Source organism: Kogia breviceps, chromosome 10, assembly GCF_026419965.1.
Source record: "Kogia breviceps isolate mKogBre1 chromosome 10, mKogBre1 haplotype 1, whole genome shotgun sequence".
NCBI classification, from domain to species: domain Eukaryota; kingdom Metazoa; phylum Chordata; class Mammalia; order Artiodactyla; family Physeteridae; genus Kogia; species Kogia breviceps.
In genome coordinates this window covers 61,847,858-61,868,821 of record NC_081319.1, presented here as the reverse complement: position 1 = coordinate 61,868,821, position 20,964 = coordinate 61,847,858, and the positions used below count along the sequence as shown (strand labels likewise).

The window sequence follows — 20,964 nt, the reverse complement described above, 5'->3', positions numbered from 1 at the left end:
AGGTCTTTTCCTTCTCTTGTGTTTCCTGCCTAGACAAGTTCCTTTAGCATTTGTTGTAAAGCTGGTTTGGCTATGCTGAATTATCTTAGCTTTTCCTTTTCTGTAAAAGTTTTAATTTCTCTGTCAAATCTGAATGAGATCCTTGCTTTGTAGAGTAATCTTGGTTGTAGGTTTTTCCTTTTCATCACTCTAAATATGTCCTGCCAGGCCCTTCTGGCTTGCAGAGTTTCTGTTGAAAGATCAGCTGTTAAACTTATCAGGATTCCATTGTTTGTTATTTGTTGCTTTTTCCTTGCTGCTTTTACTATTTTCTATTTGTATTTAATTTTTGATAGTTTGATTAATATGTGTCTTGGTGTGTTTCTCCTTGGATGTATCCTGTAAGGGACTCTTTATGCTTCCTGGACTTGAGTAACTATTTCCTTTCTCATATTAGGGAAGATTTTAACTATAATCTCTTCAAATATTTTCTCAGTCCTTTTCTTTTTCTCTTTTTCTTCTGGGACCCCTATAATTCGAACGTTGGTGCATTTAATATTGTCCCGGAGGTCTCTGAGACTGTCCTCAGTTCTTTTCATTCTGTTTTCTTTTTTCTGCTCTGCAGTAGTTATTCCCCCTATTTTATCTTCCAGGTCACTTATGCGTTCTTCTGCCTCAGTTATTCTGCTATTGATCCCTTCTAGAGAATTTTTATTTCATTTACTGTGTTGTTAATGATTGTTTGTTTGCTCTTTAGTTCTTCTACGTCATTGTTAAACGTTTCTTTTATTTTCTCCACTCTTTTTCCAAGATTTTCGATCATCTTTACTAGCATTATTCTGAATTTTTTTTCAAGTAGACTGCCTATGTCCTCTTCATTTGTTAGGTGTGGTGGGTTTTTACGTGCCCCTTCATCTGCTGTGTGTTTCTGTGTCTTCTCATTTTGCTTAACTTACTGTGTTTGGGGTCTCCTTTTTACAGGCTACAGGTTCATAATTCCCATTGTTTTTCGTGTCTGCCCCTAGTGGCTAAGGTTGGTTCAGTGGGTTGTGTAGGCTTCCTGGTGGAGGGGACTAGTGCCTGGGTTCTGGCAGATGAGGCTAGATCTTGTCTTTCTGGTGGGAAGGTCCACGTCTGATGGTGTGTTTTGGGGTGTCTGTGACCATATTGTGATTTTAGGCAGCCTCTCTGCTAATAGGTTGGGCTGTGTTTCTGTCTTGCAGTTGTTTGTCATAGGGTGTCCAGCACTGTAGCTTGCTGGTTGTTGAGTGGATCTTGGTCTTGGCATTGAGATGGAGATGTCTGGGAGATTTTGTCCATTTGATATTACGTGGAGCTGGGAGGTGTCCGGTGGACCGATGTCCTAAGCTTGACCCTCTCACCTCAGAAGCACAGCCCTGATGACTGGCTGGAGCAAGAAGAGCCTGTCATCCACATGGCTCAAAATAAAAGGAACAAAAAAGAAAGAAAGAAAAAGATAAAATAAAATAATAAATTTATTAAGATAAAAACTAAAAATTAATTATTAAAAATCATTGTTTTCAGTAATTTAAAAAGAAGAGAACAACCAAACCAAAAAACAAATCCACCAATGATAACAAGCACTGAAAACTATACTGAAAAACAAAAAACAAAAAACCGGACAGAGAGAACCCTAGGACAAATGGTAAAAGCAAAGCTATACAGACAAAATTACACACAGAAGCATATGCATACACACCCACAAAAAGGGGGAAAAAAAAAAAAAATATATATATATATATATATATATATAATATTGTTGGTCCCAAAGTCCACTTCCTCAATTTGAGATGATTCGTTGTCTATTCAGGTATTCCACAGATGCAGTATACATCAAGTTGACTGTGGGGATTTAATCCACTGCTTCTGAGGCTGCTGGGAGAGACTTCCTTTTCTCTTCTTTGTTAGCACTGTTCCAGAGATTCAGCCTTGGATTTTGCTTTGCCTCTGCATGTAGGTCACCTGAGGGCGTCTGTTCTTTGCTCAGACAGGACGAGGTTAAAGAAGCATCTGGTTCCGGGGCTCTGGCTCACTCAGGCCAGGGAGAAGGAGGGTTTCAGAGTGCAGGGTGAGCCTGTGATGGCAGAGGCTGGCATGACATTGCACTAGCCTGAGGTGCGCCATGTGTTCTCCCAAGCAAGTTGTCCCTGAATCATGGGACCCTGGCATTTGTGGGTTCCACAGGCTCCTGGGAGAAGAGGTGTGGATAGTGACCTGTGCTTGCACACAGGCTTCTTGGTGGCTGCAGCAGCAGCCTTAGCATCTCATGCCCGTCTCTGGGGTCTGCACTGATAGCTGTGGCTTGCTCCCTTCTCTGGAGCTCCTTTAAGCAGAGCTCTTAATCCTCTCCTCGCGCACCATGAAACAAAGAGGCAAGAAAACGTCTCTTGCCTCTTTGACAGTTCCAGACATTTTCCCAGACTCCCTCCCAGCTAACCGTGGTGCACTAGCCCCCTTCAGGCTGTGCTCACGCAGCCAACCCCAGTCCTCTTGCTGGGATCTGACCTCCGATGCCCGAGCCTCAGCTCCCAGCCCCGACTTGTCCTAGCAGGTGAGCAGACTAGCCTCTCGGGCTGGTGAGTGCTGGTTGGCACTGATCCTCTGTGTGGGAATCTCTCTGCTTTGCCCTCTGCACCCCTGTTGCTGCCCTCTGCTCCATGGCTCCAGAGCTTCCCACCTCCTCCACCACAGTCTCTGCCCACAAAGGGGCTTCCTAGTGTGTGGAAAACTTTCATACTTCACAGCTCCCTCCCACTGGTGCAGGTCCCACCCCTATTCTTTTGTCTCTGTTTTTTCTTTTGCCCTACCCAGGTACGTGGGGAGTTTCTTGCCTTTTGGGAGGTCTGAGGTCTTCTGCCAGCGTTCAGTAGATTTTCTGTAGGAGTTGTTCCACATGTAGATGTATTTCTGATGTATTTGTGGGGAGGAAGGTGATCTCCATGTCTTACTCCTCCGCCATCTTGAAGCTCCTCCTGTCTCCTGCTTAAATCATTCCTTGTCTTCAATGCCTTGTAAGGTAAAATCCAAAGTCATGACCATGACTAATAAAAGCCCTTCAAGATGTGACCCCTGCCTCTTTCTCATATCTGTTGTTGATCCCTGTCTCGCTCACACTCGCCGCCTCCTGCTCTGAAGGAGTAGCTGCTCAGGCCATGCTTTTTCTTGTCTCTGAGCCTTGATTGGTGCTGATGCCATACCTGTCAGTCTTCTTCATTCCATTTCACTTGAGTAGTTAATTTCTCTTTCTTTTCAAGGTTTGATGAATGAAAAAAAAAAATAATGAGTCACTCCTTATCTCTTGTTTAATTGCTTTTCTGCTTGACTGTAATTTCCATGAGGGCTGCTTCAGTGACACCTGTTTGATTTTTTGTGTTTTACAAAATAGACTGAATATCTATATGTAGCTGTTGTGTGTTTTAATGGTTATTGTACTGTTACATGTGTAGCCAGGAATAATGAAAATGAAAGAATATTTTGAGAAATGAGAGAGGAGAGACCAATGCAGCTAGTTTCTGTGGGAAGGTAAGGTTTGTTCTAGGAAATATGGACAAATGAAAATCATTTTTAAGAACCTATTTGCAAATAGTTCATATTCTCTAATGTAAGCATAAAGTTGATCCTATTTTGGCAAGCTTCACCTTCAGTGCTGGAAATAATAGGGGATGAACCCACCCTCCAGGGAAGATCTGGGAACAGCTATGAGAATTAGTACGTAACATGACATTGAAGAAAGCTGTGGAGTCTTGAGCTGTTTGGTGAAGGGTCTCTCATGCCTCCTTCCCACCAATGTTTGGTTAATGTCCTGAATAACACTGAGGGAGGTTGTTATTGGTGTTGAGAGCTGATTCATGAACTTGTGCGTTGCCCTCATTAATCTACATACTAGATTCCCAGATTTGTAAATGGAACTTTCATGAAGATTTATGAAATTTAACAGAAGGATTTGATCATCATATAAGTGGATTTAAAAAATGAACTATCAATTTGCAATTTGAGGGTGGGTGCTGGGATGTAAATTTATCTTTAGTTAACAAATATCTCTGGAAATACAGTGTAAATGCACAGTATAACAAAGTTGCAGAGTAAATACTTAAGAGAACAAACATTAAGAGAACGCACGTAAGTGCTAAGAATAGTTGGGTAGTTATGTTTCCTTCATATTAATACAGTAATTAAATCCATTTGTCCTTTCATATGAAATATTATTTTGTAGTTTTTACTCCTCCTCAATTCAGAAAATAATCAATAAAGGTTTAATTGAAACTCACACTCATCTATTTATCCTATTTTCATACCCCAAAATCTATAGCTTAGTCAAGAATCAGAAAAAGGTTGAAATGAAGGACACAATGTGTAAACAAAATAAACTGGAAACTATGAATGTGAGAGTTTTAATCTTACCAGGCCACAGCAATCTCTGGTGTATTTGTAAAGTGTTTAATCATCTCTGATAATTTTTATATCCTACCAATGTAGACAGTTAAAAAAATTAAGGAAAGTGTTGCTGTTTAACAAATTGCCTCCTCTGTTTCCCCCCCACTTTACAGGTCTAACTGGTTTGATTATATGAGCACATCCTATGGAACAGAGATCTCATTTATATTACTGCCAATATCTCTTTTTGCAATAATTGAGCATCTAAAATATTTCATTTACAAGCTTGGTTAGTCTGACTGACCTGTGAACAGGTCTTTCCCAGCATCAGTGCTCTGACCACAGGAACATGAGCACCAAGTGCTGGACGAGAAGCATGACAGAAATGGCAGTGTCAACATGGCACAGGTGGACTCACTTGCTTCAAAAATAGCTTGATTATGGTGAAGGTATTATTTGGTTTCCTAGAAACCAAATTTCATCATATTTTTTTCTATTGTGTTTATTTCCATTTAGTTGTCTTAGTAAACTGTTAACATCGCCTATTTAATGCTCTTCTTCCAAAACAGAACTGAAATTTTCCATCTCTGATTTTTTCCAATTTTACAATCAACCATTAATTAATTAATCTGGTATTCTTTTCTGCCAAAACTTTTATTTATTTTTTCCAAATGTTTTTTAGTGTCTAAGTCTTAATGTCAAAAAGCCAAAATGTTGTATAAAATTTTTTACGAATAACTAGACATGGATTAATGAGTTAATGCAGCTAATGTGTTCTATCTTGATTTTATATATATACACCAGTTCCTAGGAAAATTATATCCGTTCTAACTACCAGAGTAATTATATTCCAAACCACCAATAATTGTCATAATTTTAATTAACACCTCCCTAATTGTAAGTGTGTTTACAAACCTTGATTGCTATAGTTTCTAAAATATAAGATGGAATAATAATGTCCATTCAAGTTAAATAAACTTGTTGTGTTTGAATTCATTTGTGCACTTTTAACTTGTACATAACATAATTAAATAACATGATAAATTAAAACAAAAATAATGCAATATGGCTTTCTGAAATAATGAAATGAAAGTCATAGAGCTAATACCATAGTTTACTTTTTCTAGCCAAGTCATATATGCTTTTAAAATTGAAAAATAATATAACAATATAAAAATTACACATGCATAGGTCAGTTACAATATTTTTAAACTTTTAACCTGAATTTCATTCATATCAGAAAATAAAAGTGATTATTTTTCTTTTTTTACTGAATTATATCTGACTTACAATATTATATTAATTTCAATTTATATATAGCATAGTAATTCAATATTTTAATAGATTATACTCCATTTAAGTTGTTATAAAATATTGACTGTATTCCATCTTCTGAACACTACCTTCTTGTAACTTATTTTACTCTTATTTTACGTCTGTTTGTAGTCATCTTCACTGATTTTGCCTATACCCCTATGCTTCTCCTCTCTGGTAACCACTAGTTTGTTCTCTGTATATGTGAGTATGTTCATGTTTTGTTGTATTTGTTTGTTTTTAAAAAAATTTTTTTAAGAGTCCACATATAAGTGAAAACATAGTATTTGTCTTTGTCTGACTTATTTCACTAAACATAATACCGTCCAGGTCCATTCATGTTGCTGCAAATGGCAAAATTTCATTCTTTTCTATGGCTGAATAGTATTTCATTGCATATGTATATACCACATCTTCTTTATCTATTCATCTGTTAATGGACATTTATGTTGCTTCCATATCTTGGCTATCGTACCTGTGGTTTGTTTTTCTTCTTTACTGTTCCCATTGTTGTTGATGTAAGTAGACATCACTTCTGAAGCATACACAAAATTTTATAATGATATTTTAGCAAAATATTCTATTATTTTGAATTCTTTTATTTAATCATTTGTTCATTGAACAAATATTTACTGAATAATTGTTCATCTTCAAGGGATTGCTTTAATTGCCAACTCTATTATTTGGGATATGGGCTAAGCTTCCATTATAATGAGATCCACAATTCAGTGGCCAAACAAGGGAAACATTTATGTCCTTCACACATAATAAAGCAAGGCAAGTAGGTGGGCTTTGCTCCATGACACCATTCAGGCTTCCAGGCTAGTGGAATGCCATCTGTCTTAGTTCAGGCTGCAATAACATGATACCATAAACTGGGTGGCTTATAAACAAGAGAAATTTATTTCTTATAGTTCTGGAAGCTGGGAGTCCCAAGTCAGGGTGCCAGCATGGTTGGGTTCTGGTGAAGCCTTATTCTCCGTTGCAGACTGCTGTCTTCTTGTATCTTCACATGGTAGAAAGAGAGCAAGAGAGCTCTCTGGGGGTCCCCCTTTTTAAAAGCACTAATCCATTCATTAGGGCTCCACCCTCAATATCTAATTTAATTCCCAAATGTCTCATCTCTTAATACCATCACAATGGGGATTGAGATTTCAACAAATAAATTTTGGAAAATACTAAGATACCGTCCATTACACTATCATTAACGTCTTCCAAAGTGGCTCCAATCATTGACGTTTGCAGCCAGTTACATGAAAGCTGAAAAAAAGTAGAGGACAGTGAATTTAATTTTATGCAAATCATGAAGAATTTGTATACATAACTCTGCACATGGCCACACTCAAATGTAAGGAAGACTAGGAAATGTAGTCTTGAAATTGTCAGTCTCTCTTATTGAAAAAAGAGCCAAATGGATTTTGAAACACCTTGAAGTCTTCTGTGGCCCAGCCCTCTCATCATCCAAATATGAGTGAATACCTACCTTCTCATTCAAACAAACATACATAAAAAATAACTACCTTCTGCTTAAGAGAGAAAATCCAAGTTCAATTCCAATTACTGCAACCAGATCAAAATCTAGAGTCTAGGAAGATTAGGTCTTCAAATGGTTCTTTGAAGTCTCACAACCTGTAAAATGATAGACAGAATATCTTTCTTGTTCTTGTCCTTCTTCCCCATACAAAATATGCAATATAAATTAGTGTAAAAGGAATAGAATAACTACAATAGAAAGGTCCTTTGGGAAACACTCCATAAGCAATAACAATTACAAAATCCTGCTAAGCAGAGGTTAAGAGACATCTAAGCAACAGAATTGAAATAAATTTTTTGATGAGTGCATCTGGCAACCTTGGTTCTCTTTTCTGGGAGTTAAGCCAGACTTAGCAGAAGGTCCTTCCTTATCCTTATGGATGAGTGGTCTTATCTCCAGTCATATCTGAAATGATTAAAGTAGAGCATGCCCTCATTGGGACTTCACAATTTTTGCAACATGCTTCCATACATGCTTGGGGACCCGAGGGTTGCCCCTGGGATTGTATATGGTAGCAAAGTCTAATGGGAAGATGTAAGGGCATCTTTGAACAACACTCATTGTCTCTTACTATTGGAATACAGAAACAGTTGACTTCTCTAATCCTGTTAAGCCCTACATTTCTGAAGCTTCTCTCATTTTTAAATTATAGAACTAACACATAAATTAGGCAGAGATAACTTCCCTTAGCAAAGCTCTATTCAATTTTGTTTCTTCTGGAAAAATGGCCCATTCTTATTTGAGCTCATAAATTCTTCAAACCTTTTTTAAAAGCAGCAAGGATTATCAACAGTTGGGCTTTGTCCAGCTTTTTCCCATAGTGCCAAAATATATCTAGGCTTATAGCCTGCCATTCAGGTTTTCACTGGTGATGGCATGACAAGTGTCATCAGCTTTCCATCCTACAGTATTTTTTTTCCTTACACTTTCCACCCTCCCAGTGAACCAATAGCCCGTATTTTGAGATTTTTAATGGCAGTTCTATACTCCTACATACTTATTTTTATTTTTGACTAAATTGTTGTAACAGAACTACAAAAATCAGTGGTTCAAAAAAGAGAAAAAGTTATTTTTTCCCTCATAACAATCCCTGAGGTAGATAGTGATTTAGAGTAAGTCTGCTCCAATGTGATCATTTAGACACAAGTTCCTCCCATGCTGCAGTGCAGGATTTCCTAGCATTATCTGTATTTGCATGGTAGATACTAGATAATCACTTTGAGTGCATTTTACCATCTGAGGAGGTGACTGTGAACAAGTCCAACATGAGGAGCTTGTTCTTCATTTGGAAATGAACTCAAGGTTGATACCCTCACTTCTGTGCACATCCCGTGTTTCCTGACACAGCCACAAGGGCACAGCTAGCTGCAAGCGTGGCTGAGGAGTATATATCACTCCCTGTGTGACCATTTGTCCACGTAAAATATTTTCTTCTGGGAGAAATGAGAAGTAATATTTGGACAAGCAAAGGTATGGACTCTGGAAGAGTCCATTAAGATTGTTAACCAGTTTTCTTCCATTAATTTGCATTCTCTTTTTTATTTATTTATTTTTAACATCTTTATTTGAGTATAACTGTTTTACAATAGTGTGTTACTTTCTCCTTTACAACAAAGTGAATCAGTTATACATATACATATGTGCCCATATCTCTTCCCTCTTGCATCACCCTCCCTCCCACCCTCCCTATCCCACCCCTCTAGGTGGTCACAAAGCATAGAGGTGAACTCCCTGTGCTATGCGGCAGCTTCCCACTAGCTATCTAATTTACATTTGGTAGTGTGTATATGTCCCTGCCACTCTCTCACATCGTCACCACTTACCCTTTCCCCTCCCCATATCCTCAAGTCCATGCTCTAGTAGGTCTGTGTTTTATTCCCGTCCTACCACTAATCTCTGCATTCTCCATTATTTTACAAATGTCTTGTATGTTTCATTTTCCCCTTTTAGAGTTTTGAAAGTTAAAATTCACTCTTGGTGTGTATGTATCATTTATGGTAGACAATAACTCAGCTTCTCTGTCATGGTCTCTCTCACTACTGTTCTTTTTCCCTCTCAGCTTCATCAATTGCAGTCAAAATTGAAATCCATTTAGAAACATAGTAATGTTACTAGATAGTGTTTGTTGCTACTGGTCTTCATACAACACACTATGGGAAACATAATCAGGTTTACTCATGAGAAATTTACTGATTGTGAGGAAGGCAGGGAACAGCTACTCTCAGTGCCCTCATTTTCTCTTCATCCTGATACATGGAAATGCTGCTTGCTAATCACATTCTCATGACTGCCAATTCTTGATCATCCTGGAAATCAGTGAAAAAACTTTCAGGACTTTGCTATACATATGTGAGGGTTCTCAACTGGGTTGCATCATTTCTATTAAGATAAACATGCAGCCACCAGCCAATGACTTTAAACTTCTACAATCTCAAGTCTTAGAAAGATGGGGAGAAACACTTACTACAATAGTTTTCTTAGAGAATTTGTATATAATTATCCTGGGCAATGAAACCTAGATTATCTATTTTTATCCCAGCTACATTACACTGAAATTGAATTAGTGCATTATCAATTGCCTCCCAGAAAGATAAAAATGGCCGAACTCTGTCCATCTCTCTTTTCACCTCTAATATACAGACTTTTATTTTATTTTGTGGCTTCTCTTTCCTTACTATTAATGAAATCTCATGTATTTAATATAATGAGACCTATGGGATTGCCTTGAAGTATAATAACAACCAAATAATTGTAAGCCTTTATTTCTTCCTTCCAACCTAACGCTTTGGCATCTATCACCCACCCTCAGCCCTTATGCAATTTGGTATTTAATATTAAGCCATTTTCTTGCCACACTTTTATAATACTTAGAGGAATTAGTATATCTTGATATAATTTATAAATTTATATATACAAATTATATATGTAAATATATATGTATAAATATATAAGCTTATAAATTAAGGTTCAGGCAGAGAACTTTATTTTCCTATGTTAATTAGCTTAATTTGGTAATAGTCTCACAACATATATATGTATATATAATCAAAACATCATGATGTAAAACTTACATTTAGAAAAATTTTTAATTGTCAATTATAGCTCATTAAACCTAGAAAAAAATAAAAGTAAATTAAAAGAAGAATGGATATGAAATTTAACTAAACATCTTTTCATCTTATTTTCAGATAGTCCAGTGAACTCAATAATATGATCAATTTCTGATTTGAACTATCCTTTTCTTTTTTGCAGTTTTGTCAGGTTTTGATTCATTGTTTTAATTACTTTGTGAAAGAATTTGAACATTTTCTTTTTATTCCATTGGAGTCATCTTTTTTTTTTAACATCTTTCTTGGAGTATAATTGCTTTACAATGTTGTGTTAGTTTCTGCTGTACAACAAAGTGAATCAGCTAAATGTATACATATATCCCCATATCCCCTCCCTCTTGCATCTCCCTCTCACCCTCTTTATCCCACCCCTCTAGGTGGTCACAAAGCACAAAGCTGATCTCTTCATGTGATGCAGCTGCTTCCCACTAGCTATCTATTTTACATTTGGTAGTGTATATATGTTAGTGCTACTCTCTCATTTCATGCCAGCTTACCATTTCCCTTCCCCATGTCTTCAAGTCCATTCTCTATGTCTGAGTTTTTATTCCTGTCCTGCCCCTAGGTGCATCAAAACCATTTTATTTTTAGATTCCATATATATGTATTAGTATACTGTATTTATTTTTCTCTTTCTGACTTAAAGAGTGAACTCTGTATGACAGACTCTAAGTCCATCCATGTCACTACAAATAACTCAATTTCATTTCTTTTTATGGCTGCGTAATATTCTGTTGTATAGATGAGGTAGAGAACTTTAAATGAATGAGCTTATTTGAATGAAAAATACAGTGTATCACAAATATTTTTAGATCTCTAAATAAAATTAAAATATACATTAGTTATCCAAATACTAAGCTAAGTTAAAATAATTTCCACTTTTTGTATAGTGTTTTTAAAAATTATGACTTGGTAACATTAGGCTAAGCATCTAGCAAGATATTAAGTGAGAAGAAATAGCTTACGTATTTGGGAAGCCTAGGGACATACTGTGGAAGAGTTGGAAGGGAGTATAAATATAATTTCAGTGCTTGGAAGTGAAGATGAAATTGATGTATATTTCCTAAGGTAATTGCATTAAAACCCACACACAATTGACCAGATTGTCATCTTTTGTAGCACTTTTCTTAGAAATAGACCTTTTATAACTCTTCTCTTGAAATATCATACTTGTGCTTTAGAGGAAATTTGATTTATATAATTGGAGGATAGAGATAAAGTACTGAGGTGGGGTGAGAAAATCATAGCACTCTTTGTCAAGAACCTGTATTTTTCTTACTGAATATTTTTCTGTGAATTCTATTATTTGATGAATATTATTCTATTATTATTTATGTTCAAATATGTGATTTATGCCTAGAGATTCTTGGGATATTACCTTAGCACACATTTTGCATTCAAATTCCGTATGAGTTTTTGGGTTGATTCCTCCTGAATACAGTAACATTGATCGCTGTCTAAATCTATTGCAGTGTGCCTGAGTACTATGACTATGGTCATGGAGTAAGTGAGGATGCCTATGACAGCTACGGTAAGACCTTTACTTTACTAAAAGTGTGAAATCAAAACATCCATCAGTCACTGACAACTCAGAAATTACTTCTATCTTTCTCTCCCCCAGTTTTTACAGAAGTCCAGACTACATTGATTTATGTAATTCCAGGGTAAGATTTGATGTAGAGAGTCAGTGCCAGAAAATTGGACAGATCGATTTTGATCAAAATTTCAAAAGCAATTAATCACAATCATATAAAATTTTCAACAGCAACAGTAAACATTAAGAATAGTGTCTTTCTTACATGTTTCACTGTGTCCATTGTCTGACTCATTGATATGACAGCAATGCTGTCTTTCTACTATCACAATGATCCTTAGAATAATATACAATTAAAAGATTTTAAAACTTTGAAGGGCAGAAATGGTAACTTTTAAGTTATTTTTATAGCATGTGTAGTTCCTGAAAGTGCCAAATAATGATTGACTCATAAGAATTAATAGTCAATAAAAATGTCAGTCTAAGTCTATAAAATTAATTTCAAAATTACATTGTTTAATTTAAAAACCACTTAAAGTTAACAATTCAGTAAGATTTGTTGAGTGCCTATGATATATCAATATAGTACTTCACTTTAGAAGTGTAGTTTCTGGTTCCTGAAAATATATGTGCAGCAGCATCAGTTGACTGCCTTGAAAAATAACACTCATTTAAATGTTCCCAGTCCTGGATTTTTATTAAAATAATACCAAGGCCACTCTGTTCCTCTTTATGAGGAGCAGTAAAGGAAATGATGAACATTGCCTGTGTTCAGGACTCCACATGATGAAGGTGTAGTGCTCCATCAGGACAGAGAAGGGAAGGTCCAGACATCAGAGAAAAAGAAGTACACCCTCCTTGGAACCAGAGGTATCAAATCAGCTCACTTCTCCGGTGACTCTCATGAGGCCAACTCAGAAGTAGGAGCATAAAAATAAGCCACCATTACAATCACTGCTCTCCATAAGCTGAGTACCTACATATATTTTCTTATTTTTTTCTTTATAATGTATTGAAACTTGAAGTATTTTATCTCCATTTTATAGTACAAATGGACATCTGTCTTTTGTGCACAAAGGTATTATCAGTCTCCAGGAATATGATGGTGTACATGATAGATATTGTTCCTCCCTGGTTTCTGCTGTCTACTGTTGAGAAACTATTCCTACCTATAAAAATTGTGCCAGGCTATAAACCATGTGATTCAGTAGAAGGTCAGAGAACATTACTCATGTAACAGATATTTATTTAATGGCTAACACATGTAACTCATTGTTCTCAATCCTGGAGATACTGCAGTGAACAATCACTTAAAGCTTACATTCTAATGAGAAGATATATTATTTATAAATCACTTTTTAAAATTGAATTTTTATTTGCAAAATACAGTCATTGTTTTTTACACATGGCACATAAATTTGAGGAAAAATCCCCTATGAGCTTTACTTTACAGAATTACATGCACTGAAATCAATGGCAGGGATGAATTTGATGATATCTGACTGCATAGTTGGTAATAGGATATGAGATTTCTTTTCTTATTTTTTAAAATTAAACTCCAGAGTTTATTTAGATTTTACTACTTTTTCCATCAACATTTTCTTTCTGTCCCACGTTTCAATCCAGAGTGCCACATTGCATTTAGTTGTCATATTTGTTTATTCTTTCTTGTTTTTTTAAAAAAATTTTTCTTGGAGTATAGTTGATTTACAATGTTGTATTAGTTTCAGGTGTACAGTGAAGTGAATCAGTTGTACATATACATAAATCCACTTTTTTTTTAGATTCTTTTCCCATGTAGGCCATCTATTTCTCAATTGTTTACATTTAAAATATTAATGCCATGTAATTAAGGCAATAGGGAAAAATGTGTGAATACAAACTATTACTTCTCAGACCTTCTAATGGATATGCAGGAGTCATCGTAAGGAGAGCTGGGCTCATCTCTGTTACCTATTGTGTGCTTTCCTGGGTGTTTAGCTCTTCTGCTGCTGCCAAGTCTAGAGACAAACAGCCTCTATCACTTTATAAGCTACACCTACTCATAAGCACTAGCTTTCATTCTGGGTTAAATTAAAATTTACCAACAAGCAATTCTCTGCACACAGAAAGCAGATGATAAATCTTTTCAATAAAGTAATGAAGAAAATGTGGATAGTTGTTTGACTGTTTGGACAGAGTAAGAATTATATTAGGCAGGGAATTTTAAGTAATAACTTTTATTAACTAAAGTTTCAGCCAAATTGGCCATATTCTTAATATTGAAAGATTAGACACATTTACGCCTACAAGTAGACTTCGCTTTAGGGTCTTGACTTTTTCTTTGGCCACCAGGATCTGTGGCCATTTTCTGGCATCATTAAGCAAGCATTAATTCAAGAATACACTTCACATTCAAGACGATTTCACTCTTTGCTTGTAAATGTTGATATATCAGCCCTCTATGCATTCTGATTTGGAAAGTGCTTCTTGATTTTCACGTCAGAAGGGTAGTTATTCAGGACAGAATTTATTTACTTATTTTGTTGGGGTCAGGAAGTGACATTCCAGGGACAGAGGCAAATAAATCTAACCCACACGTTGCAACATTTCTTCATGGTGCAGCTCATAGAAAACAGTGGAGTTCAGCAAGAAGGCTGCTCACAAGTCAGGGCCCCTTCCACCAGCAGCCCAGGCCCCTTCCATTGTCCCATAATCCTCTCTGCTCACTGTGACTCATCTCCGCTACACTGGGTCACAGAATGCAGTCGGGAACTCTGAACAAAAGCGACTGTTTTAAGTGATGTACATGTGAAAGTAATTATATATTTTTATAGAAAAAAATTTTTTGCCACAGGTGTTAAGAAATCTAAGTATATTCATAGGTATGATTAATCTAAAAGTAAGTTATTTTTTTCTTACTTTAAAAATAATACACATACACTATAGAAAATTTAAGTTAAAAGAAGGAAATTTAAATTACACTACTATATTTACTCATTCTTTACTGTTTGTTATATATTTTACCAATTTTCAAATCCATCGTGATACACATCTTATTTAAAAAGAAAACACAACATAGATTGCTTTATAAATATTCCTATAAGATTTTTCCACCATAAAATAAAAGTTTTTCTTTTCAGTTCTTAATCATTAGGATAATACCTTGACAAAATGCAGAATTTAATATATTTTCATATGTGCCATTATAATTAACCATAAATATGTAGATTTGAAAAGGGACACTCCTTTTATATAACCAGAAAATAAAGAATCTGCTTGCATGTCAATCCATATAGTCATGAGATTTAAATTTGGGGAGTGTCCATGTTTCCATATTCTATACAGAAAATAGAAAAAGGCCTAAGTCAAATGATGAGAAATAGTAAGAGCTCAGCATCATAAAGCCTAATTAAATTAATATGCATTATATATCCTCAGATTTTGGTATTAGGTGATTATGTAAAGGGAACTTTAAGTTCAGGATTCTTGTTCCATAGGTTGCTCAGCCTATCACGTCCAAATGGGCAGATGATAACATTTAAATATGCACATGGAGCAGCGATTTGAGGACCCACTCATGTCAATTATAGATTGATGTTTTTCACTAATTTTCCATACCTCACATGTTAACAAGTATCCATTTATAGCTTATCTTTAATGAACTGTGCACAAGCTTTTAAATTAATAACATTTACTCCAAAATGTAAATCTTGCATCTCTGCTTATTCACTCCTATTTTGAATTACTAATTCCTCTCTGTTACATTTTGGTTGTGTCATGGATACAGATCTGTATTTTTATAAAACAAACAGCTCCAATTCTCAGTTTCCTGGCAACACCCAGACTTAGTATGTGAGGAGGCTCACAATCAGCTGCCCCAGAACTTCCTCTGCTGCTCAGGCTTGAGGAAAGAGCTGTGGGAGAGGAAAGGAATGCTCTCCAGAATAACAGTGTCCTGCATTCAAAAGACTCATGGATGGAATTTCTCATTCAGGATTCCTTCAAAAATAGTTTGAAAGAAACCAGTAGAAGCAAAAATCCAGTCATTCAGTGTGACACTTCAATCTGAATCTTTATACATCATGTTTCATGTACCACCAGATTGAAAATGTATTTGTCTCTTTTGGGCCCATAATTCATGGTGAAGTAACAAATACGCTGACTTCTGTGAATATCATGTATCCCTTTGGGCTTCATTGCAATTAAATTATTCAAGTTATTTTTGTACAATTTAATATTGAATATTAAACTATTTTCTTACAATGATGTAAATATGAAATTTTAAATATTATTTTAAATAAATATCAGTGAAAATATGATACAATTATATTTACTTCATATATAAAATATAATATATAATAACTTACTTATATTATTTATTGTATTAAAGATTATTAAACATTTCATTGATGTTAAATTATTATTAAATTAATATTTAAGCATTAAATTTCTGATAACTTAAACTTCTTTTTGGAACATGAATATTTGACTTACAGAAATCCCAAATCAGTTTTTGCACTTTTAAAATATTTCCTACCTTATCAGAGTCATTATAATTGTTTTGGATAAGTCTGAATAGCTCATAATTCAATAAGGGTGCATTTTAAGTACAGTGCACAGATCAGCTTGTCTTATCAATACTTCAAATAAGAAACACCCTCTAATCTGAGATTGATAGCTAAGAATGGACAGTAATATTCTATTCTCAGAGAAGAGAGCTGTTTATTAAAATGTATTTAATGTAAGAACTGAAGAGCTAATTATGGGTCTATTCTGTAGTGGCATTTTAGATGATAGGTGTGTGGAATCAAGGAGGGTAATATTAATACACTGTCTTGAAATGAATGAAAGAAGAAAGAATTTTTGTACCCTAGTTAGGGCATTTGAGTGCCTCACTTCAAGTTGATTGCAGAACACAAATGCATTCATTTTGTGATGAGGAGCTGTAATGATTATTATCGCCATGTGAAAATAAGCCCTGCTTTGATTAAGCTGTGAAAACAACAAAGGAAAATGAAGCTACCTGGCAATCACGCCACCATGTTATTCAAGAGCAAACACAGATCATTTGCAATAGTAAATAGAAATAGAAATTTGAGGAAATTGATTTTACAAATGAAGATGAGCTTTCTTAATATGGGCAAGAATTTATCAGTCATTTTAAATAGTAGTGTATACAAAGTATTTATCAAAGGATTAATATTGAAGTTGTTATTGAGAAATATTGAGAAAATATCACTGTGATTTATTCAATTTAACTTTTAATGTAGATTTTTAAACTTTATTTTTAAGGCAAGAAGAACTAAAGAAATTGTGCTTCTGAAGTATTTTAATATCCAGTTGTAAACTTACCTTAAGGAGAAGCTAATTTTCTGCTCTTTACTATTTCAGAGGTTGCAATGAAATGGATATCTAATCCAGCTAGTTTTGATAATAAATTCAGATTATGTTGCTTCAGCAAGAAACAGCCAAAATGAGCAGGGCACAACCACTTCACTGCTTGCATTGCTCATTTGAAGTTAGATGTACTTAACAGTGGTTTAAATTTTATTTTGAATCATGCACTCCTGAGTTCAACAATTTTAGGTTATACTGGAACCTGCCTTTCAGTATTTTAGATCAGAGATTCTTAACCTTAATTATACATTTTCAAATCACCTGGTGAATTTTGAAAAAACACCAGTGTCCAGTTACCATCCCAATTCAGCTCTATCATAAGCTTTGATGATGAGAACTAGGCATCAGTTAAAAGTTCCTGGGTGGTCTTCTTGGACGCTCAGGTTGAGAATAAGTTTTAGATGGATACATGGGAGCATGCTGATAAGCGGCCTACAGTCTTAACTGTTTTGACTTTCATGGTCAAAACTGTGCTAGCCATCTGCATTCTTGAAGGCAACACACAAGTTATGTACAGTCTACTTTTACAACAGTGGGGATTTTATAAGTAAATATTGTGTTATAGAACCAGGAATTTTAAATTAATTTTTAAAAAACTGTTTAAATAATGGAAAATAAAATTTAGTCCTTTTTTGAACAAACTTAGTGCCTTTTTGAACAAGTGTGTTTAAACAGTTACATCTCAAATTTGATTTTGTCTAAAATTCACACAATCGAAAGTCCACAAAAAATTATAATCCACATGCATTTAACAACTCTCTTGATGAGCCAATAAAACAAGTCATAAGAAAGTTCTTTCATTACTTAACTTTCTGCTGAGTTAATAATACAATAATTTTAACTGAATGGGAGGCAAAAGTTGAGTGATTTATTGTCAGAATCTTGGAATGAACTGATCATGTACAAAAAATATACTCAATATGATATAGATTTGTATTTTGAATGTACAAAAAGAATTTTTTTAAAAACACACAAAGTACAGAGTACAAAATTAAAAGCTGGGGTAACATTTTCTTGCCAACATGGAAATACACCAACTAGGAAGATGTATATACAGGAGCTATGCCACCTTAGTGTGTCTTCATAGAATTTCCAGAGCTTAGGGAGATTTAATGTTTATTAAAAGAGGGAATGGATTAAAAAAAAAGACTAAGATACATTGTTCTGAAATAAATTTGCTACACTTCATTTATCAAATATGGCATAATTTATTGAATGACTCAATGGGAATTGATATATATGAATTGCTGAAAAACTATGTCAGTTTTTGAAAATGGAATTATAATTATTGATGAGTAATAACTGATGTCTTTTTGTATTGAAGAAATTACTTAACCATACTGGTACCTTATCAAACATTTAGCTCAGTTGTAAGACGTGCCAAGAAGAAGAAAAAAAAATAGGTCAGTCTCTCTGGTGTCTGGTCATTGTCAAAGAAGATTTCAGGGGCAGCCCCCTCAGTCTCAGGGGACTGACAGAAACCCAGGATGCTTTCAGTGTTTGGAAGTTCCAGCAGGGATAGATACAGTCATGGGCAAAGGGCTAAGATTCAGATTGCTGAGAAGACCAGGAAGAGCAAACAAAGAGACTAGAGTGGGTGCCCAGAGTCAGGCCAAACTTCGCCAGTTAAGGGCACAGTTCTCCACAAAAGTTTCCCCACTTTACACACAGACACAAGTTTGGGTTACCCCAGACTACAAATTTGGAGGTTCCCACTACCTCCTTAGGTTTGATAATTTGCCATAATAACTCATAGAATTAAGGAAAGTTATATACTTACAGTTAACTTTATTATAACAATAGGATAGAGAGCAAAACCAGCAAAGGGAGAGACACATAGGGCAAGGCCTGGAAGGATCCCAAATGTGAAGCTTTCAAAACCTTCAGGGCAGTGTTATCCTCCTGGCAACATTGATGTGTAGCAATGAAAAGTATTGCCATCCAGGGAAGCTTATGTAAATCTCAGTGCCCAGAGTTTTTTATCATTGTTTTATTATGTAGGCATTATTGATTAGATCATTTATCTACAGCCTCCCATCCTCCCCAGGGTGGACTGGTATCACATGGTAAAAGCCCAAACCCTCTAACCTCATAGTTGGTCTTTCTGGCATGACCACCCCCCATCCTGAGTCATCTGGTTAGCATGAACTATCAGGTCAGGTGTGGTCAGAGGGGTCCATCATGCATAACCAAGACACTCCAATTACTCTAGGAAATTCCAGAGTTTAAAGGTTACCTTGTGGTAACCAGGGACAAATGTGGCCAAAATTGTTTTCACACAGGTGTTGAGATGAGGGCACCAATCTGAGAAAGCAGGCAGAGGCTTGTGGGGCAAAATCAGAGGGAACCAGAGCTGGTCAAGCAGCCAGGGTAACATTCTGCTGAGTTTAAAGTCTGATTTGTATTTTTAACTCCCAAAACTTGTAGTTGGTCTGAGAATACAATCTGGGCTCATTTCTATTATCAAGTATAGAAATGACAGATGTTGTGAGTGGGGGTGGGGGGTGGCGTGTGTAAGGAAATCCAGGAACTACAGGTTCAGTCTCTGTCTACAAAGGTATGCCACCAAGCCCACTGTCTTCACTGAATTAAAGATGTTATTGGACTTCTTTGAGAAGAGGATCATAAAATATTATTTTATATCATCATTCTTATTCTTCCTTCCATTATTTCTCATAAAGCCCTCACGGGCATTTCAAAAGAAAAGGTCTATGACCAAATTCTGCATGTTTTGATTGATTCAGAATTTTATTCAACAATAATTGAAGTATTGTTTTTGGCTTATGTCAGAGAAGCTTCTACATTGTGTCCAATTATCATTCACCATTGTTTTTTTGGAAATCTTTCTAACTGGGTTATTTATTTCCTTTTTATTTAGATGGAATCTTAACTCCAAAGAAAGAAGAAAGTAACATACTTAATTTAAAATATTGAGAACTTACCTTTATTTGTCTACAGCAGCAAGATATTGTATAGCAGAGTCAAGAATAAAATATAAGTTAAAATTTCAAACTACATATGCAATTTGTAAGGGATGATAATCAAGGGGTGATAATTAGAAATGCAATAGTACACATAAAATCAAGTTATTATTAAATATGATAACATGTAAAATGTGCAGACTAGGGGTTAAACAGACTAGACAGTTTAAAAATAAATAGCACCAGCTGATTAGCTCAAGATGGTGGAGTAGAAGGATGTGAGCTCACCCTCTTCTTACAAAAACACCAAAATCACAACTAATTGCTGAACAACCATTGACAGAAAAAATGCTGGAACCTACCAAAAAAAGACATCCTACATCCAAAGATAAATAAGAAGCCACAACAAGATGGTAGGAGAGGCATGATCATGATAAGATCAAATCCCATACCCACTGGTTGGGCCACCCACAAACTAGAAAACAAATATACCACAGAAGTTATCCCACAGGAGTGAAAGTTCTAAGCCCCACATCAGTCTTCCCAGCCTGGGGGTCCAGCAACAGGAGGAGGAGTCTCCAGAGAATCTGGCTTTGAAAGCCAGTGGGGTTTGATTTCAGGACTTTCACAGGACTGAGGGAAACAGAAACTCCACTCTTGGAGGGCACACACAAAGTCTTGTGTGCACCAGGACCCAGGGGAAGAAATCAGTGATCCCATAAGACACTGGGCCAGACCTACCTGCTAGTGTTGGAAGGTCTCAATGCAGAGGCAGGGGGTAGCTGTGGCTCACTGCAG

General features: G+C 35.7%; 1 protein-coding gene across 4 annotated transcripts in view; it reads left to right on the top strand.

The window, feature by feature from the left end:
* KHDRBS2 (KH RNA binding domain containing, signal transduction associated 2) overlaps positions 1-20,964 on the top strand; it is a 769,555-nt gene that overhangs the window by 730,889 nt on the left and 17,702 nt on the right. For all 4 annotated transcript variants that reach the window (XR_010835028.1, XM_067005885.1, XM_067005886.1 and 1 more), the window contains exon 8: positions 11,805-11,863. Coding sequence is in view for 3 of the 4 variants with exons in the window: in XM_067005885.1 (XP_066861986.1) it covers positions 11,805-11,863 (59 nt within the window). In the remaining variant the exon portion in view is untranslated. The remainder of the gene's footprint in view (positions 1-11,804; positions 11,864-20,964) is intronic.